Below are 27,691 nucleotides of genomic sequence, written 5' to 3'. Positions count from 1 at the left end.
GGGAAAACTGGACAGCAACATGCAAAAAATGAAACTGAACCGTTATCATACACCATATATAAAAATAGCTCAAAGTGGATTGAAGACTTAAACATAAGACCTGAAATCATAAAACTCCTAAAAGAGAAAAAATATGGGAAAAGCTCCACAACATTGGCCTTGGCTATGATTTTTTTGGATGTGACACCCAAAGCTCAGGCAACAGAAGCAAAAATAAGCAAGTGGGACAACATCAAACTAAATAGCTTCTGCACAGAAAAAACAATCAAATGACAACTTACAGAATGGGAATAATTATTTGCAAACAATATATATGATGAGGTTAATGTGGAAAAAACATAAGGAATTCATACAGTTCAACAGCAAAACAAACAACAGAAAACCCCCCAAACAACCCAATCAAAAAGTGGGCAGAGGACCTGAATAGACATTTTTCCAAAGATGACATATAAATAACAGGAATTTGCAAAGGTACTCAACATCACTAATCAAAGAAATTCAAATCAAAATCACAATGAGTATCACCTGACACGAGTTAAGATGGCTATTATAAAAAAGATCAGAGGTAAAACAAGTGTGGGAGAGGATATGGTGAAAAGGGTGGCATTGTAAATTGGTATGATACCCAGAGGGATTGCTGAATCATACGGTAGTCTTCATACTGTTTTCCATAATTGTTGTACCAGTTTATACCAATATACCTATTTTTATTCCAAATGATATGAGATCAGTACCTTGAAAATAGTTACCACATTTTTGCAGCATTATTAACAATAGGTAAGATATGGAAACTAACAATCCAGTTGGAGAATGATTAAAAAACATGTATCTCTGTGTGTGTGTATGTGTGTGTATCTACAAGTAGATCTATATCTATATCATCTATGAGTATTTAGTCTTGGGGGGAAAAAAAAGAAATCCTGCCATTGTGACATGGATAAACCTGGAGGATATTAAGCTAAGTGAAATAAGCCAGATACAGAAGGAAAAAACAAAGAAAGAAAAAGCATGCTCTCATTTATATGTGTAATTTAAAAGAATGAAATACATAGTAGAGAATAGAACAGGGGATACTAGGAGAGGGGAAGTGGAGAAAATGGGGAGATCACAGAGCACAAAATTGCAATTATGTAGGATGAGTCTAGATAGCTAATGCACAACATGGTGACTGTAGTTAATATTGTACTGGATATTGGAAATTTGCTAAGAGAATAGAGTCAGGTGCTCTGGTCATGAAAAACAAATGGTAACTATATTTCTTATGTAAAAAATAAAATTAAAAAATTAGGCACATGCCCTTCAGTGCATAGCCAAAAAAAGAAAAAAAGAAAAGCATAGATTATGGGTTTATTCCTGGCAGTCAATTCAACCCCATTGGTCTTTATATTGGGAAGTGTCATTCTCCAACTTTGTTCTTATTTTTTGAGATTGTTTTGCTATTTGTGGCCCCTTGTGAATTTGAGGATACACCTCTTGGAATTTTGATAGGGATTGTGTTGAGTCTGTAAATTGCTTTGTGTAGTATTGCCATGTTTAAAATATGAAGACTTCCAATACATGAACTTTTTTCCCCTTTAATTATGCCTTTAATTTCAGCAGTGTTTTGTTGTTTTCAGTGTACAAGTCTTTCACCTCTTTGGTTAAATTTCCTTCTAGGTATTCTTTTGGATGTTGTAAATGAGATTATTTTCTTAATGTTCTTTTGGATTGTTCATTGCTAGTGTGTAGAAATACAACTAACCTTTTTGTGTTGATCTTGAACCCTTCAACTTTGTGTATTAGCTCTAGATTTTTTGTTGTTGTTGAAAACTTCTTTATTAGGATCATGCCGTCTACAAATAAAGTTTTACTTGTTTTCCAGTTTGATGCTTTCTCTCTCTCAATTTCTTTGACTAGAACCCTCAGCACAATGCTGAACAGCAGTGATGAAAGTAGACTTCCTTGTCCTGTGCCTGATCTTAGAAGCAGTGTCTTTCACTGTAGAGAACATTAACTGTGGTTTTCCTTTTTTTTTTTCTAAATAAATGCCATTTGCTAGGCTGGGAAAGTCACTCCTATTCCTAGTTTTCTGAGTGTTACCAGGAAAGGATGTTGGATACTGTTAAAGGCGTTCTCTGCATCAAGACGGTCACATTCTCCCTCTTTATCAATGTGATATATCACATTGATTTTTATTATGAACCATCCCTGCATTCCTGGGATAAATCCCATTTGCTCATGGTGTATAATCCTTTTAATATTGTTGGATTCAGTTTGCTTGTATTTTATTTAGGATTTTTGCATTTTTATTCATAAGGAGTATGTAGTTTTCTTATGGTGTGTTTGTCTGGCTTTGCTATCAGGGTAATGCTAGCCTCACAGAATGAGTTAGAAAGTATTCCATCTATGTTTTTGGCTTCCTGCCTGATCCCACAGCAAGAGGACAGGATTACATGTTCTGAGAAGCCCTTTGCTGCATGCCTTTTTCTGAACTTTTTGAAGCAGCAGTAGTAGCAGCAAACACAGGAGAGCAAGATTGGAGGCATAGGAATTCTTCATAAGAGGAGGCACTTTAATTGGTCCTTAAGAAATTGGTTAAAATGACTGATATTTTGTTAATAATAATAGGCAAGATCTTTGAGTAGTTGGAAATGATAAATCTAGACACTTGGGGACAGAAGCCCATCTCTTCCTCAAAGGGGAAGGCAAAGGGTTAGGATGGGTGTGTGTGTATAGGGTGTGGTGCTGGTGCAGGAAAAGGGTCAGGATGCTGAGTACTTTCTGTTCATAGTAGAAATCTTCCAGGACTTAATCTGAGCTCTCCAATTAATTTTTTTCTTAGTTGCTAGCTATTTATATCCAGAGATATCTATTAAATTGTATTTTCTCCTTTAGCATCAACCTAATGAATTTGTAAGATCATGTAAGAGCAGAGTACACATAAAATGTTTGTATTTTATCAAATGTTTATGTGTATTTCTTAGATTAATGTAGTATTTTTTATTTTGCTGCTTGAGTTTGAGGTGTCATATCTAAAAATTCATTACTAGGACCCATTGTCAAGTTTTCCTTTTTTCCTCTACTTTTATGGTGTCTAGTCTTACATTTAAGTCTTTAATCCATTTACAGTTAATTTTTGTGAGTGGTACAAGATAGGGGCCTAGTTTCATTATTCTACATGTGAATACCCAATTTTCCCAGCACCATTTACTGAAGAGACTGTCTTTTCTCCACTGAGCATTGGCTCACTTGTCAGATATTATTCAATGGTATATGCATTGGTTGACCTCTGGGCTCTTGATTCTTTTCCATTGGTCTGTTTTTATGCTAGTACCATACTGTTCTGACTACTATAGCTTTTATTTAAATTGATTTTCCCCACCTTCCTACTACCCATTGGCATCACATAGAGCTTTATATTACAGCTTGAAGTCAGGAAGTGTAATGCCTGCCTCCCCCCGCCCCTTTGTTCTTCTTTCTGACAATTGCTTTGGCTATTTGGGGTAAGCTGTGGTTCCATATAAATTTTAGATTTTTCTACTTCTGTAAAAAATGCCCTTGGAATCTTGACAGAGATTGCATTGAGTCTGTAGGTAGCTTTTGGTAGTATTGACATTTTAACAAAATTAATTCTTCTATTCCATGAACTTGGGATATCTTTCCATTTGTATGATTTCTTTCATCAGTCTCTTGTAGGTTTCAGAATAGAGTTCACCTATGTTATTCTTATGCACTTTGTTTTTGATGGTATTATAAATGGAACTGTTTTTTCAGATAATTCTTTAGTGTATAGAAATGCTGTTGCTTTTTGTATATTAATTTTGTATCCTGAAGCTTTACTGAATTTGTTGAGTATTCCTAACAGTATTTTTGTGGAATCTTTAGGACTTTCTATTTGTACAATCATGTCATCTGCAGAGACAATTTTACTTCTTCCTTTCCAATTCTGATGACTTTTATTTCTCCTTGCTTGATTGCTCTAGCTAGGACCTTCAATAGTATGTTGAATAGGATGCGAGTCGGCACCCTTGTGAGGGGAAGCAAAGTCAGGAATGACCTATGTTGCCATCTTAGTGATGTCATTCTCATTGTTTTGTGTATGCATAATGTACTTTAATTAAAAAATAACAATTAGCTGAAACTTAAAAGTTTCTGGACAGATGTGCTGTTTATTACATGTACTCCCATATACCACTGGGTCAAAAGCAAGACACATGCCATATCCTGAGTGAAGCCAAGCAAGAGTGGGGAGAGAGAAAGAATTGTGTGCAAATACTATAACAGGGTACTTTATATTTCCTGAGGACTGCACCCTTTTCTATTGATTACCTTATATATAAATATTTGTTATTCTCAGACAGTTAAATTATATCCAGTTTTAAAGAATAAAAATACTTGAATACTATATATTAATGCATTTGCAGTTGATTTATAGTGGTAGTTTTTTTTTATTTCTACTGTGAATATACCTATTTTTAAAAATTTACCTAGTAGAATTAAGTGGCTTCAAATGAAAATTCTTTGAGCAGTGCTTCTCAAACTTTGGTATTCATCAGAATCACCTGGTAGGATTGTTGAAACATTTATTGCTGGGCTCCACCAGAGTTTCAGTAGGTCTTGGGTGGGAGACTCAAGAATTTGCAGTCCTAATAAGTTTCCAGGGGATGCTATTGGTGGTTCAAATAACTACACTTACAGTGTCAACAGCCTGACATTTTATTTTGGGGTTTTCCTATTCTGTTAATTTCTCTTGAGTTTGATGAAATGAAGCAAAACCACACACACTTGGTAAAACTCTTGGTGAACAAACTTTTATTCTAAAAATAGATCTTAGATCTTAGTTAACAATGAAATATCCAAAGCTGGTCATTATAATAAAAAGAAAAAAGAGGATTCACTTTAAATTTTTTCCTGAAAAATACAAAATTATCACTGCAGTATACTGCCAACTCTGATGTATCTGTATTTGAAATATTTATTTTACAAATTATCCAAGGAAATTTTAAAATCACTGATTGGATTCTACCTGATAATATATACATCTGAATTGCTTTTATCTTCAAGTAAATACATTCTCAAGGAATGCAAACAAAATGGAATGTTTGCTTTAAGTCAATATAATTAGGAAAAAATTAGAAAATATACTCCAAAGCAAAATATTGGTTTGCCTCCCTGTTTCCCTCAATTTTTGCACATAACCAAAAACACCTGACTGTAGAGAAATACTGGTATTTAAAAGTAGCAAATTATACAACTTATATACAGCACAGAAAACTTTTTGTGCTATACCCAAAGCACAGAAAACTTTAAAGGCATACGATGACATTTAGTATTTAAAAAGTGGTTTTTTACCTTCAAAGTGCTAAAGAAAGAAGTATGCAAGAAAATTCCAGGCCTGTCTACAAAATTCTGACTTATTTGAAGTACTGAAACATCAAGAATGCAGGGGACAAAACAACTTAAATGTAAAAGGCCCCACTGCTATAAAAGACCGGTTTCATAATATTTTCTCCATACAGCGTGTGTCACATCCATCCTGTCATGTCCGTATCTGGGATAACTTCCATCATCCGCGTTCATCCCATCAACTGGCCATAATGCACAGTGAGTAGAACTGATTCTTTTAAATCAAATTGCTTGATATAATCTCCATAAACCAAAAGCTGATCACAAAAGTTACATATAATTCCTATTAATGTAGCTGCATGTTTACTAGAATATCTTAGCTCATTTTTAGACTATTAGAAATTGGTGTAATTTACTTTGACTAATCTAAGATAGAAATACCATCTCAGTATGACGCAATACCTCTTTTGTCAAAACAACCCTGAGTTTTGAGTACTGGGATATAAACTGTAAAACTGAAAACACTCCAAAATATGTTAGCTAATATCAGTGTCCCTATAAGTACAATGCTTTTCCTCTCTGCTAACAATACATGTGGAAGTACCTCCTCTTCAGCAAGAGAGGAGTTGTGGGAAGAATATCCAAATAAGGAACTCCTGTCTTAAATCTTGGTAAGAATTTATTTCAAAATACGTTGGTATTTTAGTGTAAAAATGATGTTTGTCCATCTTTTGAGTAAAATCAAGAGTGCAGAAAAATGCAGTATTTCCACCTTGTAGGTTTAGTAGCGTGAGGGGAGTGCTACAATCCTTGGCTTGAGGAACAGAGCATTAATCTACAGTTCTGACTGTACAGAGTCCTGCATGTTGTATTGGAAGTCAAATAAGGGGCTTTTTTTTTTAAGTTAGGTGTGTTTATGCTGCATTAAAAATTTCTATATATTGAAAGCAGCTCTACATCTCTTAAAAATATTCACTAAATAATAGCTGAATATGAAATAAAGCAATTTCCAGTGGTGATGATATTCTCACAGTAGTATATAATCTAACTTCTTAATACTAACAGCTAAGTCTTTAAAACACTATCCTGTTAAACATTGCAATTTACTGAAATTATAGAGGGAAAAAAAGATAATTATATCAACTGCCACTAAAGCTTGAAAGAAGTTATTAATAAAAATACAGGCTCTCACAGGGCTAAACTCCAGTATTGTTTCTACTTTTATTTGATTTTTTGTTTGTTTTGGGAGGAGGGGATGCATTTTGGCTCTAAACCTAGTACTAAAACAAAATATTCATGCTTTTTGAAGAGATACTTAAACTAAAATTATGCTTAAGATCTGGTTTACTCATAAAATGCCTGCCATGTGACATCAGTAAATCAGCATATATCCATCCAGCTCTGTGTAGCACTAAGTTCTCTGCGTGAGCAGGTAAGACAACCCACATCCCGAGTGCTATGACGAGCGCCTTATTTGTTTGTCCAGATGGCACTATGCCCTTCTGAGATGATGTCTCCCAATCACTGGCCCCTATGTGACCAATGCCACGAAGAAACTGGGACAGGACTTGTCTTAACATCTATTTCCTAAAAGTGAATATAACCACTGCATTAACTGTATGTTCCAAATGAAACCCAAAAAACCCTTTTTACCTTTAGTAATCATGAGAAGTCTTTACATATTTATATGATGGATGTATTGTACATTATATGCATGGCCTGTTTATACTGTTTTCAAAAAGAGAGTATGGTCTTAAACTAATCGACAGGGATGCATCGATCTTCTTTCCAATGGTCCTCATATTTCCTTAAATGATGGCATCATGTTCATCACTGTAATATATCAAAGGTTAAAATTACTTTGTTTTGTATTTGTATCAAAACTACTTATATATACATATTTTAAAGTAACAAATAACTTCAAGTTTTAGAATTAAAACTAAGTGGTTAAGGATTGGAATAGTGGTTCAGGCTGTCAAACCTAGACTTAAATTTTTGCTCTGCCTCTTGGGGCTGTGTGACTTTTCACCAGTTAGCGATTATAACCCTCTTTAAAAAAGAAAACCACCATCATTTCTTGAGCATTTACTACGGGCCAGATGTTATACTACAGACTTCACATCCAAAACTCATGTAATCATCTCAGTAGCCCCGTGCAGAGGACACTTTTATTTACTTGATTTATTCGTTCTCCCATTTGCACAGGACCTGAAGTTAAGCAAGCATGTGAACTCCCATCCTGACCCCTGGGCACTGTGCTGCCTCGTTTACATAAGCACGGGAAGGCACCCTGCTAGTCAGCAGTCGACCAGGCCTAAAACTGTTGGTCTGGCCAAAAAAGTCCATCTGGTTCTATTTTTACCAATACCTTTATTGATTTGGATATTTTGGCTATGTCTTGTTATTGGCTAGAGGGTAGAGGCCAGGAGTAGAGGCCAGGAAGAAGTGCTGCTAAACATCTATCTTCCAATGCAAAAGACAGCCCCATAGCAAAGAATTATTTGGCTAAAATGTCAACAATCCCAAGAAACTTTGCAAACCACTTGACATGTTCTATCAGTGACAGCACTTTCTTCATACACTGCACAAATCTTTTTGGACTTTCAAGTGTGTTTTTACCTCTCTTGAAATAATAAAGCATAATATGCAGAAAATGTGACGTATTTTCTTCCATTTTCAATATTAAACTGGCTACACAAAAGTTTTGATAACAAAACCAGTTTTGGTAAGTTTTTTAAATATGTATGCTCTTATGATAGCTGTCACAATACAATCTAACAAAACTATTTCAAATGAAGTTAAAGACAACTAAGCATCACTACAGCCATCACACAGAAAAAAACAAACTTCCCAACCAACCCAGTAAGTCTGTCCCAAACCCTATGTCTTAACTATTTAATTCCATTGTTTCTCCATGCAACTCTAAGAAACACAGAAGCTAACATTTTAATCAGTTAATATCCAATAAGTGAAAACTAGAAATGTTCATTATTACTGGATATAGAGGGTCTCAGTTTCTTTCTTTTTAAATTTTTTTAAAAAAAGATTTTTATTTATTTCCAGAGAGAGGGGAAGCAAGGGAGAAAGAAACATCAATGTGCAAGAGACATTGATTGGTTGCCTCTCACATGCCCCCAAACAGGGACCTGGCCCACAACCTGGGCATGTTCCTTGACTGGCAATCGAACTGGCAACCCTTTGGTTCAGAGGCCAGCACTCAATCCACCGAGCCACAGCAGCCAGGGTGAAGGTCTCAGTTTCTTTACTGGGACAAACATTAAGTCCTTACTCATGGAACGCCATTTTTTATAATTTCAAAGGAACTACTAGCTTTAAAATGCACATTTTTTTATATAGCACTAAGAAAAATACAGGCAATTAAACTAAAACACAATGCTTTCTCATCCCACGGACTGCAAGAGATATCCTAATTTCAGAGGTGTTAAAACATGGTAAAAACCAAAAATGTTTACTTAGACTCAATTAAATATGTTTTTTTTTACCACCTACTGGTTCCTATATGAAAATAAAATCCCTTTTAGAGTCAAAATGCTTCTGCCAGCAGTTTCCTCCCAGCAAGTGGGGAGTCTGGACCCTGACTTATTCCCCAGGGCACACGGCACTGTGTGGTCATGTATGTCTAAGGGGAAAATTAGCCCATAAGCTGAACTTGCATACTTCATGGTTAAGGCAGTTTAAAAGGAAAATGCATATTTTAATTTAACTGCTACACTATTTTATAGCCTCCACTATATGAATACATATTGATGTTATGAAATACAATTGGCATTTAATTTACTATAATCAAAATGTGCCTTCTGTTTAATTGCTTAAATTTACTAAGAAAACAGATGATAAATATTTCTAGAAAGAGTGATTTTTAAAAATTACTGCAAATTTTAAAGGCTCAACTAGTATTTCTCAAATGTTTCTTACATGGAAAGTCTGTGTGGGATGCATATGTTTACAACAACTTAAAACAAATCTGGGAGAACCATCATCTATTCTACGGTATTATACATGAACATCAGAAGAAGGAATTGGTACTTGTACATATAAGACTCAAATCTAAAAGGATTTTGTTGGTGTAACAAAAGCTGGGAAGCACTACCTCCAAAAATTGTAAGGCCTATACAATTTATGAAGGAGGAACATGGTTTGAAGATCAGGACTTGACATAAAGCTCATCTAAAAAGTAGTTTTACCACAAATAAAATGATAATGTATGTTACACTAACAAGTCATTTGATACAGTAAATTATCAGGGAAAACGTGGCTGTCAGAAAAATTTCTTTAGTTGCTTTGCCTTTGTCATAGAAAGCAAAAACCATGTTTTTACCAAGGATGTTATTTTGGCGCTACCGATAAACACAAGACATGCTTGGCCAACAGCCACACAAACCCTGATCTGGTGTTCCTTATGATTACAGCTACAGTCAAGTAAAAAGGGTTGGCTTAACTTGGCTCTGTGGTAAAATAATGTATAACATTAAAAACTACAAACACATTACCAGGTACATACATCTATTTCTGTGTGTAAATAATTGTAATCAGAAGCTGAACATACGTAATTTACTTTGGGCATAGAAGATTAATGGGAACATAACTCATAAATCTATAAATTACTCATCTCTGAGAAGAACATCGCCCCCACTACTTTGATATTTTGTCATGATATTTAAATAAAGAAATACAGAGATCATTAAAATTAAAGTCCTGGGCAATCAAAACTCACATGGTTCTATACTGAATGCCTCTTCTTGAATAATACACTTTGCATCCAATGTAAAGAACAGATAAAATTCCCAGTGTTAATGCAATACCACCGACAAAGCTGCCAATATCAAATTTTGATCCTTTGTTTTCTTTAGAATTTATCGTTGCTGTTACTGAAAGAAAACAAAACAAAACAGGCTTTAGTACTTTTAAAAACCTAAAATTGTAATAACCTAAAATTTTCTGAATCTCTATATAAATGAACATGGAATTGGGGACAAGGGGGCCTCTAAACATAGAAAGGTGCTCCCTAGCATCTCTAGAGACTTGCCTGGCTCTAGTTTTTTTTTCGGTCTACCCAACACCTCTCTCAATGAAAAACCCCCAGTGCCTGCAACCCCAAGACCTGAAGGTGTCTGATGGTGCTGGACTTGGACAGTCTCTCACCAAAACCCCGGAGGCAGCAAGACTTCATGTTTTTTTCCCTTATAAATCCTATTCAGAGTTTATGCCTTAACAAAAGAAGTCTGGGTAACACAGCTATAATTTTGAAATTGGATCCAATTTGAATAAATGTTTCTAACTGAAATTTCTCCTTTTGAATAAATTAGAAGTCTAAACTATTTTGGTTTGAATCATGGCAAGAGCCACTGAGATAATATGTTTGATTTCAATAAATAAATTGTAGCAATAAAGAAAATAAACTAGATGGAGTAAAATATATAAAAACACACAAAAGAAACCATAAAGTCTGCTATTTGTTCTCATGAATGTACTAGCCCTTGAAAAGAAGAATAATGTTGGATAACTTAAAAAGACAATCTTCTTAAAGGTTTTTGAACTCATGGTTTCACAAACATCATGTTTTTAAAAATGCAAAAAGTAACAAGTGCTGAGACTCTGAAACGACATACATAATTTTATCTAATACCATTTTAAAATATCTTTATGGTACAAATTAATTAAAATCACAGTTCCCTGTGATTTTGGTTTGGAAATCACATAGACTGAGCCTTCCTAATTCCTTCCTACAGTGAGGAAAGGCATTAAAGGTATGACAAATTTTCAAACCACAAAATAAAGTCCCCTGTTAGGATAAATTACTTATTCACAAATGGGTCTTATATAGTCATTATTTGGTATAATTAAGTTGGAAAACCACTTTTTTTTTTAAAGGGACAAAAACACTAAGTCAATCAGCTCTTTTCCTGATTTCTACAACTAATTTATTTAATAGGAAATCATTGCCTAAATATCTGTTATTTATTTTTGCAGAATGGAATGATGATATACATGTGGCACTTAAATTAACAACTATTTTCAGCACAGGAAAAGTAGATCTTTTTTTTTTAATTCTTTTTTTTTTATTATTAATCATTGTTCATATACAGTTTTCTCCTTTTTACTCCCAATCCAGTTCCCCCTCCCACCTGCCCCCCTTCCCTCCCATTACCACCCTCCCCTTAGTCTATGACCATGTGTCCTTTAAGTTTGTTCCTGTGAACACTTCCCGCTGTCCCCTTAAATTCCCTCTTCTCTCCCCTCCGGTCACCATCAGCCTGTCCTCTATTTCAGTGTCTTTGGTTACATTTTGCTTGTTTCTTTGTTTTGTTATTTAGGTTCCTGTTAAAGGTGAGATCATATGGTATTTGTCTTTCACTGCCTGGCTTGTTTCGCTTAGCATAATGTTTTCCAGCTCCATCCACGCTGTTGCATAGGGTAGGAGCTCCTTCTTTCTTTCTGCTGCATAGAATTCCATCGTGTAAATGTACCATAGTAAAGTAGATCATTTTTAATACATACTTGTTACTGATGAAGAAACAGATGTCACCGAGCTGTTGTGGTTTGTGGTCATCGTGGATGTGGACACCTGTGATGTGTTTTGTGAAATGCTTGTTATCTTGGGTGTAGACTTTAAGGTGGTAGATGTTGTATTTATTGAGACCCCTGGAGGTGTTGTCACTTGGGAAGTTGTGGATTTCAAGGTGGTGACTGTCACATTTTTTGTGACTGAAGTAACTGAGGCTGTTGAGGATTTCACTGTGGATTTCGAGGTATTGACTGTCACTGACGAAACTGAAGTTGTAGATGGTTTCACGGTCGTGCTAGAAGATTCATTCCTATTGTTGGCAGGCACAGGTGGGACACTCCCTGTAAGAAAATCAAAAAACATTAAAACTGGACTTCCAACCAAGATGGAGGTGTAAGTAGATACACTTTGCCTCCTTGTACAATGAAAAGGACAACAAATTTATAAACAAAAACAACCAAAACTGACAGAAAATTGAACTATATGGAAGTCCAACAACTAAAAAGTTAAAGAAAAAATATTCATCCAGACCAGTAGGAGGGGCGGAGATGGGCAGCAGGGGTAGAGAGGACACACGACAAGGCAGTGGCTGGAGGACTGGGTAAGGCGGTGGCTGGCCGTTCCGCATTTGTGTGCAGATAAACTGGGAGGAACAACTGGGGAGTGAGACAGACTGCACAAGCCAGGGTTCCAGTGCAGGGAAATAAAGCCTCAAAATCTCTGGCTGTAAAAATCTGTGGAGGTTGCAGAGGCAGGAGAAACTCCCAGCCTCACAAGAGTTCGTTGGAGAGACCCGCAGGGTTCTAGAACATACAGAAACCTACCCACCTGGGAATCTGCACAAAAAGGGCCCAGTTTGCTCATGGGTAGCGAGGGAAGTGAATGAAAGCTGGCAGAGAGCCAAGCAAGCGGCATTGTTCCCTCTTGGACCCCTCCCCCACATACAGCAACGCAATGCAGCGATGTGAGCTGCCTCACCCTGGTGAATACCTAAGGCTCTGCGCTTTACAATGTAATAGATGTGCTGAGACAAAGATATGTGGCCCAAATGAAAGAACAGATTAAAAAAATCTAGAAAAACTAAGCAATGAACAGATAGCCAACCTATTAGACACACAGTTCAAAACACTGTCAATGATGATGCTCACAGAAATGGTTGAGTATAGTTGCAAAATAGAGGAAAAAGTGAAGGCTATGCCATGAAAAATATACAGGTAACCAACAGTGAAGGGAAGGAAACCAGGACTCAAATCAACAATTTGGAGAAGGAAGAAATAAACATCTGACCAGAACAGAATGAAGAAACAGGAATTAAAAAAAAAAAATGAGGAAAGACTGAATAACGGCTGGGGCAACTTTAAACGCTCCAACATCTGAATCATAGGGGTGCCAGAAGGAAAAGAGGAAGAGCAATAAATTGAAAACTTATTTGAAAAAATAATGGAGGAGAACTTTCCCAATCTGGTGAAGGAAATAGACTTCCAGGAAGTTCAGGAAACCCAGAATGTCCCAAAGAAGTTGGACCCAAGGAAGCACACACCGAGGCATCATAATTACATTACCCAAGATTAAAGGTAAGGAGAGAATCTTAAAAGCAGCAAGAGAAAAGGAGACAGTTGCCTACAAAGGAGTTCCCATAAGACTGTCAGCTAATTTCTCAAAAGAGACCTTACAGGCAAGAATGGGCTGGAAAGAAGTATTTGAAGTCATGAAAGGCAACGACCTACATTCAAGACTACTCTATCCAGCAAAGCTATCTTTTAGAATGGAAGGGCAGATAAAGTGCTTTCCAGATAAGGTCAAGTTAAAGGGGTTCATCATCACCAAGTCCTTATTATGTAAAATGTTAAAGGGACTTATCTAAGAGACAGAAGATCAAAAACTATGAACAGTAAAATGACAACAAACTCACAACTATCAACAACTGAATCTAAAAACAAAAACTAAGCAAACAACTAGACTAGGAACAGAATCACAGAAATGGAGAACACATGGGGGGGTTAGCAGCAGGGAGGGAAGAGAATGAGGGGAAAAAGTACAGGGAATAAGGAGCTTAATTGGTAGGTACAAAATAGACAGGTGGAGGTTAAGAATAGTATAGGACATGGAGAAGCCAAAGAACTTATATATACAACCCATGGACTTGAACTAAGGGATAGGAATGCTGGTGGGAAGGGTGTGCAGGGGAATAAAGGGGAGAATAAAAATTGGACAACTGTAATAGCATAATCAATAAAATATGCTTAAAAAATACTTTAAGACTGGAGCTATGACGTGGGGAAACTAAAACCCCACATCACTGTGACTTTCATGGTTCCATAGAAACAGGTCTAGCAAGTATGGCAGTGTGAGAGATACTTAGTCCATTAATAAATACTCAACAGGAATCAAGCCTACATTTAAGAATTTCTGTGAAGATATGAAAAAAAGGATTGAGTCCCTTCAATACAGGGACAATGTCTTAACCATTTCTAGCTGAAGATCTTACCATACTGCCTGTCACAAATATTAGTTGAATAGATGAGTAAATTAATGGATATGAGAAAGGTTTTTGAAATTAAAAGTTTAAAGTTTCTCTGCCACATCCTTCCAATGAGCTTTGAGGACAACCAGTAGTTGCATGTTTCAAATTCCTCTTACATTTTCTCCACTTTGGGTCTCAATGTGTGTTGTCTTCCACTCAGTATTATCTAATATTTTTAAAAGGCCTAAGAAATTACTTTTGTACTATAAAGACCACTAAGTTATAACATTCCAGCATATGATACAAATGCTATGAACTTGAACTAATCTTTTACTATTAAATTCTGAATGCTTATATATAGATAAAATATGGTTTAACATTGAAATAATCATATTTTATTTTCAAACTAGTGGGTGAATTCTATTGCAGTGAAATTAAATACAGCAAATAACTAGCATTTGTATCATATCTTTAGTATAAAATGATCTCTGCAGAGTAAAACAATGAACACAATGCTGCTTTTGGATTCAACACACAAACATAGCCCGATCCCCAGTCCCTGCCAAAATAAGAAATTTTATACAAAGTCACATGGGCAAAAATAGGGAGGTATTACAGGTTAGTTCTCCACTAAGAAAATCCAAATGTGTTAAAGGAACAACTAAGCAGCCAAAAATACAAATTTACAGAAGAGGCAAGTACATTTTGTATCAAACTGTGTTTCATGATTAAATGTGTAAACTGTAATGCCCGGATTTGCTCCTTGAGGTCAGAACTCATATCCAGTATTCCTTCTCCCTTGTCTGTAATATTGTTACAGAACAAAGGGCCAAGGGGGGGCACATGGATATACTATTACCAAAAGGAACACCCCGCCCCCCACCCCCCCTTCATTATGTCCACCGCCTTACAGGAAAGACATCTCTCAATGCCAGAGATTTGTGAAAAGGAAAGGAAATGTTTACTTAATGCTATACAGACTTAAAGTAGTGACCTAATGTCTTCATTAAAATATCAAAGTCCTTTAGGATACCCACAGCTGCACACAGTGCTTCCTTCTCCCCCTGCCCTAATTCGGGGTACTGTATCTCTGGAAAAAAAGCAAACATCTGGGATCCAGGCTCCTGACACAGTCAGCTGTGTCTCCATCCAGGCAGGATCTGAATTAATCCAAAGCCATGTGGCACCTTCTCATGGCCTACTGGCCTTCTTTCAGGCAAAGTCTCTCCTGCTTCCCAAGCCACTCAGTCAAAGGGAGCACTCCAAAACCATGTGGTCCTCTTCTACCAAAGCTGCAGGGGCCCCTACTCTGGCCAAAACTGCATGGTTCTTCTCTCCACCAAAGCTGCGGGGGTCTGCACTCTGGCAAAACCATGTGGATCTCCCTGCAAAGCTGCAGGGAAGGGGAGGTCACCACTCTGCCAAAGTTGAGTGGCGATTCTCTGCTAAAGCTGCATGGTGGTTCCCCCTACTAAAGCTGCAGGGGTCCCCACTCTGCCAGAAGTGCATGGCCCTCCCCTACATGGCCACAGCTGCATGGTCCTCTCTCTAATGGCTGCCGTGTCTGGGTTTAAATCCCGGTGCCAATCTTCCTCCACACCCCCATTTCTGACTCCTCCTACAATCAGTAACACCTGCCAGCATTCCTGTATTCCAAGTTTACTGGGCTGCCATCCTGAGTCTGGGCAGGTGTGCCCCCATGTCATGGAGCCAATCTTCTACAAGCTCCCACGTAGGTGCTGTAACTCAGGGGACCTGCCCCCAACTCAGTTACATCTTGGGGGAAAGTTCCTTCCATCCCCCTGGCTCAGAGCATGGCCACAGCTATTTAACATATCTACATGACCAGCCAAAGGCTACAGATATGTTAAATGACCATGCCATGGATTAGCTGCAAAGCTGTGGCTGCACACAACAGCCCTGCATGTTCTGGCTCCATGTGTTCCTTCCCCCAGCTCACACCTGTGGGGGAAGGGGTGAGGACATCTTATATGTCTTTCTAGTATTTCCTAGACACCATGAGTTCTGGACCCCATTCCAAATCTTTATTTGGGCCCCGCCTTGGCTGCACCCTGTAACAATATAAGTAAGTGATCACTTGTGCTCCACTACGAATGATCCTATGCCACCAGGGAAGTCTGGATGTCTTCCCTTTCCCTTAACTGTCCAGTTACTGACCAGCAACTCCAGGGGGTGGCTGGGTTAGCACCTGCAGAGATACCTGCAGAAGAGACTGCCTAGGGCTTGCAAAGGATTAGGTCCTATCTGACTTTGCCAGTCTTAGCCATTGTCTCCTGAAGGCTCTGAGAAGCACAAGTTGTAAAGGTTTTTGGGGTGTGGGTTGAGCAAATAGGTGAGGGGGTTGAAAAGGTATAAACTTCCAGTTATAAAATAAGTAAGTCATGGGGATGTAATGTACAGATGGTGACTATAATTGATGATACTATATTGTATGTTTGAAAGTTGCTAAGAGAGTAGATCTTACAAGTTTTCATCACAAGGAAAAAAGTCTGTAACTATGTATGATGATGGATGTTAACTAAATTTACTGTGGTTGATCATTTTACAAATATCAAATCACTATGTTGTACACCTAAATCTAATGTTATATGTCAATTATACCTCAATAAAATTTAAAAGTACTAAAATCAAAAGAAATACAAAACAACAAGACCAAAAGAAGGTAAGTTATTGGAGAGTGTCACTGTGTTATGTGTCTACCCCCATCTCTGCCCCTGGAGAGAAAAAGGAGAACACTACCCTTTATTTCAGACAAAGCTGGAAAGGCAATAAACTCTTTGACATTGATTGGTCTTAGCAGTTTCTTTTGGATAGGTCTTTCTGGGCAAGGGCAACAAAAGAAAAAATAAACAAATGGGGCTATATCAAAGTAAAGAGCTTTTGCACAGTGAAAGACATCATCAACAAAAGTCTTAAAAACTGTAGACACTTCCTGTGTGTCCTTCCAGATCCCGCCAGTTCTCTGACCTGAGAAGGAACCCTTATCAGTTACATGGATAGGCGACCTTACCATCTAGGCCTCTGGTCTGGTTCAGCCAAAGAGAAAGCATCATTTGTTAGCTTGTATAACTGATTTGACTGAAAGTGCAGTGTCCTTTACTGCTTGGGACTATATCCAACCAGGAACAGGCTCACAAAGTTAAGCCCAGTTCTGTGTTTCCTAAAGCTATCTGTCTGTCCACATGTACTGGGTTGGCCGAAAGTCCATTACATTTTTTTCTGTACGATGGCTCTAGTATTACTCATTTGTCTTCAACTTTATTCAAAACAATTTTGTTAGATTGTATTGTGACAACCGTCATTAAAAAAACTTATCAAAATCGGTGAATTTTTGTATAACCATTTTAATATTGAAAATGGAAATACACAACATTTTTGGCATATTAACTTTATTGTTTTAAGAAAGGCAAAAACTCAACTGAAATGCAAAAAAAAAAGAGATTTGTGCAGTGTATGGAGAAGGTGCTGTGACTGATCAAAAGTGTCAAAAGTGGTTTGCGAAGTTTCTTGGTACCAATGACATTTTGGCCCAATAATTCTTTGCTGTGGGGCTGTCTCATGCCTTGGAAGATATTAGCAGCAACCCAGCCTCTCCCCACTAGAAGCCAATAGTGGGAAATAGCCGACATACAATATCCAAATCAATAAAGTTATGGGTAAAAATGAAACGTGTGACTTTTTGGCCAACCCAATATTTACTTAATGAATACTTAAACAGTATTCATTCTGAACCAGACACAGTTCTAAATATTTAAAAATATTACAATTTTCATAATTACCCAGGAGGTAGATGTAATGGTCATCCCTATTTTACAGATGAAACTGAGGCAGAGAGGTTGAGTAACTTGAGCACAAAGCAGTAAGGGGAGCAGCCAAGATTTGAATTTAGGTGGCCTGGCTCAAGAGTCATTGTTCTTGATCACTATGTTAAGTCACAAAAAGTAGTGCCATCGTGATGAAAAACTTTGGTTGGGGTGGGTGACTGTCACTGCCCCACTGCTGACCTTCAACATGCTAAGTATAAGCTAATAATGGATATTAGGTAGAAAAAATCACAATATAAACATTCTCACAATAACTCTAAGTATTTAATAAGCCTCAGTAGGGTATGTAACAAATACTCTTGACATTCCATGTTCTACAAACCTATATACAGAAAAAACTACCAGTCTGTCTGCATTGTAAAACACACACAAAACAGTAACAACTTCTCATCTCCAGACGTATTTCATTGTCCTGACAGGGCTAAGATGTGTGAGAAAACAAGTCTGAAATATTTCGAAATAACATTACTAGAACTATAGTTACAACCTCAAAAGGCTGTGCAGGTGATGCTGTCACTCAACTGCAGAAGATCGATGGCCTCAACATGGAGAATAAGCATGTGTAATGTGCAGCTGCCACATAAGAATTTGGTCATTAACAAGCACAAAGCACCACGACAAAGAGATTTTCAGTCAGCAAAAAAAATCTGCTCAAATGTCAGCAAAAAGAAATCCCTAGAGATGACAACTGTACAGCTTAGTATCCACTAGTGAATAATTTTAATTCATTGTGTAAAGGCATTAGAAAATCTGATATTCAATACTGAACAATTTTTTTCTTGCACAACAAAAAAAAGGGCAAAACTTTGCAATTACTAAAAATACATACTTGCTTAAATGCTAGAAATGGTACCAGAGTCAAGAATGGGTTTGCTCCCTGTGACATACAGATAAGAAAACTGTGACTCAGAAGCTTAAGTCAATTCCCTAAATCATTCACTGTCAGATGAGGTGGTGAGCAGACCTTACTTAACATAGGTCATCTCCTCTGGGCCTGCTGAGCTTTTCACGGGTTTCCTCATTATTCCTGATGAAAATCCACCTGAATTCCAGAGCCTGTTTTATCTACCTTAGGTACTAGTTTTATTATTGACTATCTTCACTGCACTAAAAGCACCTTCAATAAGAGCAAATGTATATACTTAAATAAAACTGCCAGTTAAGAAATACCCGAGAGGTGTGCCCCTCCTCAACTGCAATTCTGTCAGAAGAACCACTATCCTGAGTCTATTCTACATTTCTTTATCTTTTTACTTCACACTACTTCTAAGCAATATAGTGCTATTTTTCACATTTAAATTTTATATAACTAGCATACTGTTAAAGGTAATCTTCTGTTCTTACTTTTTTGTACTCAACATGATGTTAATTAATTTCATTCATGTTAACATCGACTCCTCTGGTTCATTCATTCCTCATAGTATAAATATTTAAATTTTTTATACTGAGAATTATGTTTTGACATGTTTTCTGTTTCTATGAGACTGATGATATGACTAATTCAAATACCTTTCTGAATAATCTACCCAGAACACAGCTGAAAGGCAAAATGTGTTCGTGTACAATCAGGCTCTTCACTTGTAAGAGATCTATCCCCTGAGCCCTCACTCAAAACCCCAACAACTACTGACCCAACAATCCCACTTCTAGGAATCCAGCTAAATCCTAGCTCAAGCCTGTACAAGTACACTTGTGTGTTCACTGTAGCACTGTTTAGAAGAGTAACAATATCCATGAACTGGGGCACGATCAAGGAAATTATGGGACATCCATATTATGAAACATAGCACAAACATCAAAATCCATCAGACGGAGCTATACATCCTGTGGTGGTTTTAAAATACGCCCATGGATTCTTTGATATTCCTCCCTTCAAAAGGTGAAGCCTAATTCCACTTCCCTTGTATGTGGACCTAACTTAAGAGTCTTGCTTTTTAACAAAGAAAAATGGGGGAAATTATGCTATGTGACTTCTGAGACTAGGTCAAAAAAAAAAAAAAAAAGAGAGAAATAGCCTCCATCTGGCTTTGTCTAGGACCTAGGAATCTCTAGGATTGCTCACTCTTGGGGAAGCCTTCCACCATATTGTGAAGATACTCAAGCAGCCCTATCCTATAAAAGGAGAGAAAGTGAGGCCTACTGACAGCCAGCCTATGATTTAGTTCGCCTCAAAAGTGAGTCCTTTGTGACTACAACCTCGAATCTGACCCCAGCTAAGCATGTAGCTAAATCACTACCTAACTCCTAGCCCAGAGAAACTGTGAAATAATAAATATAATCTTAAACCACTAAATTCTGGGGTTCTGTTATGTAGCAATAACCAGTAAGATAATAATACAAAAAGATCAATATTGCATAGTTTAGTCAAAAATCAACTTGCAGAATGTTATGTGCATGCCTATTTTGTATATTCATACTAGCAAACAGTGATTAATCGAGGGAGTTACTGGGAAGGCAAAGGAAGGGAGGAACCAGGTTCTGACTCTGTATGCTTTTGCATTGCTTAAAAGATTAAATGCATGCAGTATTAACTTCTATAATTTTTAAAGACTATAAAATTGAAAAAATATGGAAGAATTTTAAACCAATGAAGATTAAAAAACTCTCCCCCTTTGTAAAAGGGCAAAATCACCTTAATTTTAGACACATTGCTAACAAGTTCTATTGTGTGGTTTCCTAATTGACTGCTGATTAAAAGTGGCAAATTGGGGGATAAGTGGGCTAATTAAGGGAGGGGAGACATAATGCCAATACGAAGACATGATGGTTGAGTTTGTTAGAAAAAGGAGTCAAGATAAAATAAGCCATCTGAAACCACTCAAGCGTAGAAATAAAGATCTTTATTTATCTAGAAGCCTCTGAGGATGTATCTCACAAGAATATAATCATAAAAGTAATATTTATATAGCAGTAAATAGTTTATAAAGTATTCCACATACAGAATTTTGTTTTATCCCATAGTAAACCTTGAGACATACAAAGGCATTTTTACTGCCATTTTACTGATTTGGAAACAAACCCAGGGAGCGAGTGGAGTCAAGGCACCAAGCACCCTGAATTTCGTGCTAGAAGTTCAGACTTGATTATATACACAATACCATTTATCTGATACTGAAGAGAGGGTTAAGATTATAGATGTGGGTCCTCTTGTCACTACAGCCAAACTGAGCGTTCCTCCTCGCCACTCAATTCTGCACAACTATAGGCTCAGAAGCAACCTTTTCAGAAACAGTCTTGGTGCAAGACAAACAGCTGTTCTTACCAGGGGTTTCTGGGAGAAACTGGAGGCGGCAGGAAATCTTTGTTGAAAACGTAGAAGTGAGAATGCAGAAAATTCTAATTTGTATCAGTTTCTAGTCTCCAGATAACAGCATATGTGTCTAATTACCTGAATTGAGTGCAATTGCTTGTGTTTCTGAAAAGGCAGCCAAGTGTATTAGAAAGAAAGGCAGGGTCAACCACTCCAGTGCTTAAATGGCTACAAAATCACTTTCTGTCTGCACAACTTTTCCTCATCCCTAAAATAGGGCAAACAATAATTAACTCATTCGGTTCTTTTGTGGAATTAAAAACTAAGGGTGACTATATATACCTGAATACCTGAGTAATGTTAGGCAACAACATTATGCTCAACAAGGGTTACCATCATTATCATTATCACCACCATCACCACCCCCACCATTATTTTACAATAGGGCAAACTTGCAAATAAACATGCCTGGGCCTTCTTTGCAGCACACACCATTTCCTTCCTCCACACCTTTCCTCATGCTGTGTCCACCAATGGTTTCCTTCAGTCCACCTCTGAAAGTCACATCAACTCAGACCTGGTTCATACTATTTCCTCTCAGATTTTCTGAACTGAAAACTGATCTCTCCTTGATGAGTGCTCATTTGTTTTTTGCACATTTATTACTACACTTAGCATACTGATCTTTTATTACAGCTATTTTTATTCTTTTCAATTAAATCATAAGCATCCTAAGGACAGTATCTATGTGCAGTTAATTCTCTGTAGCTCCCACAGTACCTGGCATACTCCCAGAACATACTAGATTCAAAATGAACATCTGTTGCATGAATACAACAAAGGAATATCAGAGGCTTATATAGCAGAATTATCACTAAACTCCTGTAGGACGATCAGCAGGATATTTGTAGCTTTGAATCTAAATAATTATAGTAACCTATTATAACTCTGACTTCTCCACTCTTGACCACTATATTTGGATCATCATTAACAGTAATGGTTAACACGTACATAGTGCTTATTATGGGCCAGACACTGTTCTAAGTGCTTTACATATATGTACTTATTTCATCCTTATGCAACACTATAAAGTACTAGAGTACTTTAAAGCTAAAGTACTAGCTTTAAAAGCTATAATGGCCAAAAAGAACTTATTAATAAGCATTGCAACACTCTACAGTTTACTTCAATCAGTCTTCACAAACCCCTGTAGATTGGGATCAGACGTGTTTTATTTTCCATTCTTTCCCTATTCATATTTCAATACTTATTAATGATTATACTTTTTTCCCAAAGCAAAACAAGGTTCTACTATCTATTGTCTATAATCAATTTCCACTGACCTACAGAAACACTTTTAGTTACCTCTATCTAACTAGTATAAAAGTCAAGGAGAATTATCTCTAGGCCCTGGATTTCCATAGAAACTTGCCTGAGGTCAACCGCTTTGCAACTAATTAGTACACTGAGAAAGCATGTACAATAAGATATTGGTAAAACTAAAACAAAAAATTTTCTAATAAAACCCTTATCTTGTGCGAAAAATTACCTAGGATCAGTTTCTTTACAATAATTCATCTTTCTGTAATGAGGTTGCTATTTAAGTTTTAGCTATCTCCAGGAAGTTATAAAAATTGTCTTTGACTTCATAATAGAAAAATCCAGAAAGTTTACAATCAAATAAGGTGTTCAAGGGTCTCTGGTATTCCTTTTGTTGCTGTTATTTAACAGTGAAAACAAATTTACTTACTAGAATATGAAGATAAAGATTGAATAAGCATGTGGCTTATGTTTAAAAAGGCTGTTTTATCCCCCATTTACTGATCAAAATCCATAACTACCTAATACTTTAACAATTACAAGACTCTGATTTGATGACATCCTGGCTACTACAGGATATCAAAATAACTAACTGATGTATGTGCCCAGACACAAAACTTTTTATTTACTGAATGGCCTGCTTTGGGTAAAATTTTGGGTCTGGGCATATACTGTACTTTTTGGACTATAAGATGCAGCCCCCATTTGGGAGGGAAGTGGGGTGCATTTTATAATCTGAATGTAATGGCTTACCTGGCTTGCTGTGGAGGGGGTGGGGGGCAGCGGTGGCCTATGTAATTTATGTTATTAAATATTTTAATTTTACTACATTTTTTGCTTCAAATCCTCCCCCCCCCCCAAAACCTAGGTGCGTCTTATGGTCTTAAAAATATGGTACATCAGTTACTGGATGTACCACTGTAGTAGGGACATCACTTTAAATCAAAGGCCAGATATGCTTAAGCTTATTGAAGAAGGCATGTCAAAGCTGAGAAAGGCCAAAAACTAGGCCTCTTGCATCAAACTTGCAGTCAGCCAAGTTGTAAATGCAACGGAAAAGTTCCTGAAGGAAATTAAAGTACTATTCTAGTGAACACACAAATGATAAGAAAGTGAAACAACCTTATTGTTGATCTGGACAAACTTTTAGTGGTCCAAATAGAAGATCAAACCAGCCACAACATTCCCTTAAGCCAAAGCCTAATGCAGAGCAACACCCTAACCCTTCAGGTCTATGAAGGCTGAGAGAAGCGAGGAAGCTGCAGAGAAAAAGTTTGAAGCTGGAAGTTGGTTCATGAGGTTTAAGAAAAGAAGCCTTCTCCAAAACAAAAGTGCAAGGTGAAGCAACAAGTGCCGAGGTAGAAGATACAGCAAGTTATCCAGAAGATCTATTAATGAAAGTGGCTACATTAAACAATTCATATTCAGTGTAGATGAAACAGCCTCACATTGGAAGATGCCATATACATAAGACTTCATAGCAAGAGAGGAGAAATCGATGTCTAGCTTCAAAGCTTCAAAGGACAGGCTGACTCTCTCTACTCTGTCTGTGCTCTATAAATGGAACAATGAAGCCTGAATAACAGCACATCTGTTTACAACGTGGTTTACTGAAAATTTTAAGCCAACTGTTGAAACCTACTGCTCAGAAAAGAACTCCTTTCAAAATATTACTGTTCACTGACAAAGTGCAGGGCCGCACGAGAGCTCTGATGGAGATGTACAATGAGATTAATGTTGTTTTCATGCCTGCTAACACAACATCCATCCCGCAGCCCATGGATCAAAAGGTAATTTTGACTTTCAGGTTTTATTATTTAAGAAATACACTACCTAAGACTATAGCTGCCACAGAGAGTGACTCCTCTGATGCACCTGGGCAAAGTAAATCGCAAACCTTCTGAAGGGGCTCACCATTCTAGACCTTATTAAGCACTGTGAATAGAAACTGTCATGACAGTCACTTACCTCATGGGAACTGAAATGGAGCCAGGAGGTCATGAAGAGGTTGCCTTATGCTCACCGAACCTGTGAATTTTTGAGACCACATCTTGAACTTCACCTACGCTTCACCATAGCAATAAGACTATCTGAACTCTATCCTGAAAGGAGCCAATCCAGCTCACCAGTCTGTATCTTTCATTTGCATAGAGGATCTAAATGAGGTTTGAATTCTTGGACTCGCCACTTACCACAGAGCAGTGATTTTCCACTGGTGTGCCACAAGAATTTCTAAAACATGCAATATCTGACTATTTATTTAGCCATGGGCGTTGACCACTTTTCCCTTCTGTCAAATAAAAAAATGACAACAGCCAACACAATAGCTATCTAATGTGAATGAATCAAAAGTATACCTATTTTTTGTAGCGATAGTTAAAAAATATAGTTTGCTGTGCCGCAGAATTTCAGTAATTGGTTTGTGTACAATGAGATAAAAAAGGTTGCAAATCGCTGTCCACCTGGCACATCTTGGAAGCTGCTTGCCTCAGAATCTTACCATGTGGACTTCCCCTATCCTTTTCAACTAGTCATCACACTGTGTTAGCCACCAGGAAAGGTGCCTTTGTTACAAATGTGTGGGTTTTGCCTTTATAAACCCTGTCTTTGTTCTCTTTGGAGTTCAGTTTGGGTTGCTACCTAAATCTGGGCCTCCTGGACTGCACTTCTTTTTGCTCAATTAAATGCTTTTGCTCTCCACTATGGCCTAAACCTAGTCTTTGGTTAACATTTCTTATGGATGAACAAAGAAAATGCTTTCTTCAGAGGAAATCTACTCCTGGTGAAGAAGCTGTGGAGACTGTTGAAATGACAATAAATTCAGATTATATGCGTTTAGTTGATAAGGCAGTGGCAGAGTGTGAGAGGATTGACTCCAATTTTGAAAAAAGTTCTACTGTAGGTAAAATGGTATCAAACAGCATCTCATTTATCTCTCTGTATCTCTCTTCAACTATAGTGAAGTTGTTTGTGAGTGGAAGTGTAAACCAGTGTGGCACACTTCATTACTGTCTTATTTTAAGAAATTGCCACAGCCTATCCAGCCTTCAGCAACCGCCACCCTATCAGTCAGCAGCCTCAACATTGAGGCAGGACCCTCCACCCACAAAAGCGTTACAATTTGCTGAAGGCTCAGATGACGGTTAGCCTTTTTTAAGCAATAAATTATTCTTAAATTAAAGTATGTACTTTTTTTTAGACAATGCTATTACACAATTAATAGACTACGGCACAGTATAAAGACTTTCATATGCACTTGGAAACCAAAAAAATCATGACTCACTCTTTTGTGGTGGCCTGGAACTGACCCACAATATCTCCAAGGTATGCCTGTATATGTTGATGAAAAATAATTCAAAAAGCAGTGACTACGTATTTGCATATATTAAGAAACTATTGGGACTGATGTCACCAAGATGGTGACTAGAGCATTCCTGACTTTGTTCCTCCATAAGATCAACTAACAAGTATTCATGGGCAAGGCGCCCCTGAAAGAATCCTAGAACATGGGGGTGCAGCGGGGATGGTATGGGTGGTATGTATGTGTGACTGTCTGTCTGAAGTACTCCTTGCACCACAGAGACCAAGACAGACCACATTAGAAGAGTAGTAGGCTACATGCTGGCCGCATGCCCCACCCCCAGGATGGCACATAACCATGCTGAGAGGCCTCCCCTGTACCTGTGGTTCATTCAACAGGAAAAGAGAGCCTAGGGTGGACGTTCAGCTCCCCCAGCTGCATTGTGGGCTGCATCTTGGGAGCCCTACTTCTGTCTTGCCCATGGGGATTTCCCAGGAATATGTGGAGCTCAACCACTGGAAATCTGATTGTGATGGGAAAAGGGGTGGGGCTTGCAGTCCTGACTAGCACTGGGATCTTGGCAGACAGAGTTCCTACCTGCAGTGTTCGAGTAGTAATCCAAACCAGCAGCTTTGCTTATTTGCAGAACCAAGTCAGCATGGTACAGCCTGACTAGAGAACTGAGCAGGATGCTTGTTTACCTGATTCAAGTCTTAAAATGACGGATTTACCAGTCCTGGAGCCTGATCTAGCTTGCCACAGGCAGGGGAGCTGAGTCATAGCCCTTCCCACTGCTGAGTGAAGCTTCCAACCCTGCCCGACCAGAAAGAAGGGCAAGAACACCTACGAGCTGCATAGCCAGCAATGCTTGAGCAGAGGCCAAAAGGCAGGGCTGACAGTCTGTAGAGCAAAGCCAGTGGCCCTAATTAGCCAGTGAGGTTGGGGCACCAGTTGGCTAGAGTCTTACTCACCTTGGAGTTGGTTCTCCCACTGCGACTTACAGGGAAACTAATTCATGGCCCTGCCCAAAGACCCTCAGCCCACCCAGCCAGGGAATTTAAACTGAGCATATGCAAAGCTATATAGCCATCCCACAGCCAGGCTTACAGTGACACTGAACCAAGAGCACAGTTGGTGGCTTTCACTGTCTGTGGAGCAAAACCAGTGGAACTTTTTGGTCAGGGACTTCGGTGAACAGTCTTGCCTTATTTGGGTCCCCAAACAACAAGCTCTGGGGGCTCCAGGGCTTATCCTGCTGCCCCATTAGGGCAGAGAAGCTAATTCATAGCCCTACCTACTGCTACGTATAGTTCCCAGTCCTGACCACTAAGAAACCCTGGCCAGAGAACCCAGGCTACCACGGAGCCCATTCTACAGCCTCACCTGGGCAGGGAACCAAGCCAGCGGTATCAACTGGCTGTTCTCAGCCAGCAGCACCCCACCCTGTCCATTGACCTCAAAGCCCAGACAGTGACCTCACCCAAAACAGACCCTGAGAGCAAGCCCCATGTGCCCAAAGGTGTTACCAGCAAACATGGGTAGAAACCCAAACTGAGCTGATTGATGAAGAACTGTCTCCACCGAAGTGAGCCTGTGAAGTCTGGAAGAGGAGACTGCTTATTCAAATGGAGATACCAACAGAAGTAATCACAGATCACCA

The 27,691-nt window shown here is 38.0% G+C and overlaps 1 protein-coding gene across 1 annotated transcript in view; it reads right to left on the bottom strand.

Annotated features, from left to right (window-relative positions):
- Positions 1 to 4,768: 4,768 nt before the first annotated feature.
- Positions 4,769 to 27,691, bottom strand: part of TMEM123 (transmembrane protein 123) — a 40,941-nt gene continuing 18,018 nt past the window's right edge. Inside the window, exons 2-4 of the mRNA XM_045818257.1 lie at positions 11,845 to 12,192; positions 10,061 to 10,214; positions 4,769 to 7,158 (exon numbers count right to left, since the gene is read on the bottom strand). Of these exons, the coding sequence (XP_045674213.1) occupies positions 7,134 to 7,158; positions 10,061 to 10,214; positions 11,845 to 12,192 (527 nt within the window). The 3' untranslated portion in view covers positions 4,769 to 7,133. The remainder of the gene's footprint in view (positions 7,159 to 10,060; positions 10,215 to 11,844; positions 12,193 to 27,691) is intronic.

Source organism: Phyllostomus hastatus, unplaced genomic scaffold (genome assembly GCF_019186645.2).
Source record: "Phyllostomus hastatus isolate PE091 unplaced genomic scaffold, TTU_PhHast_1.1 phas_scaffold_317, whole genome shotgun sequence".
Classification (NCBI taxonomy): Eukaryota; Metazoa; Chordata; class Mammalia; order Chiroptera; family Phyllostomidae; genus Phyllostomus; species Phyllostomus hastatus.
This window is presented reverse-complemented; position numbering and strand designations above follow the sequence as displayed.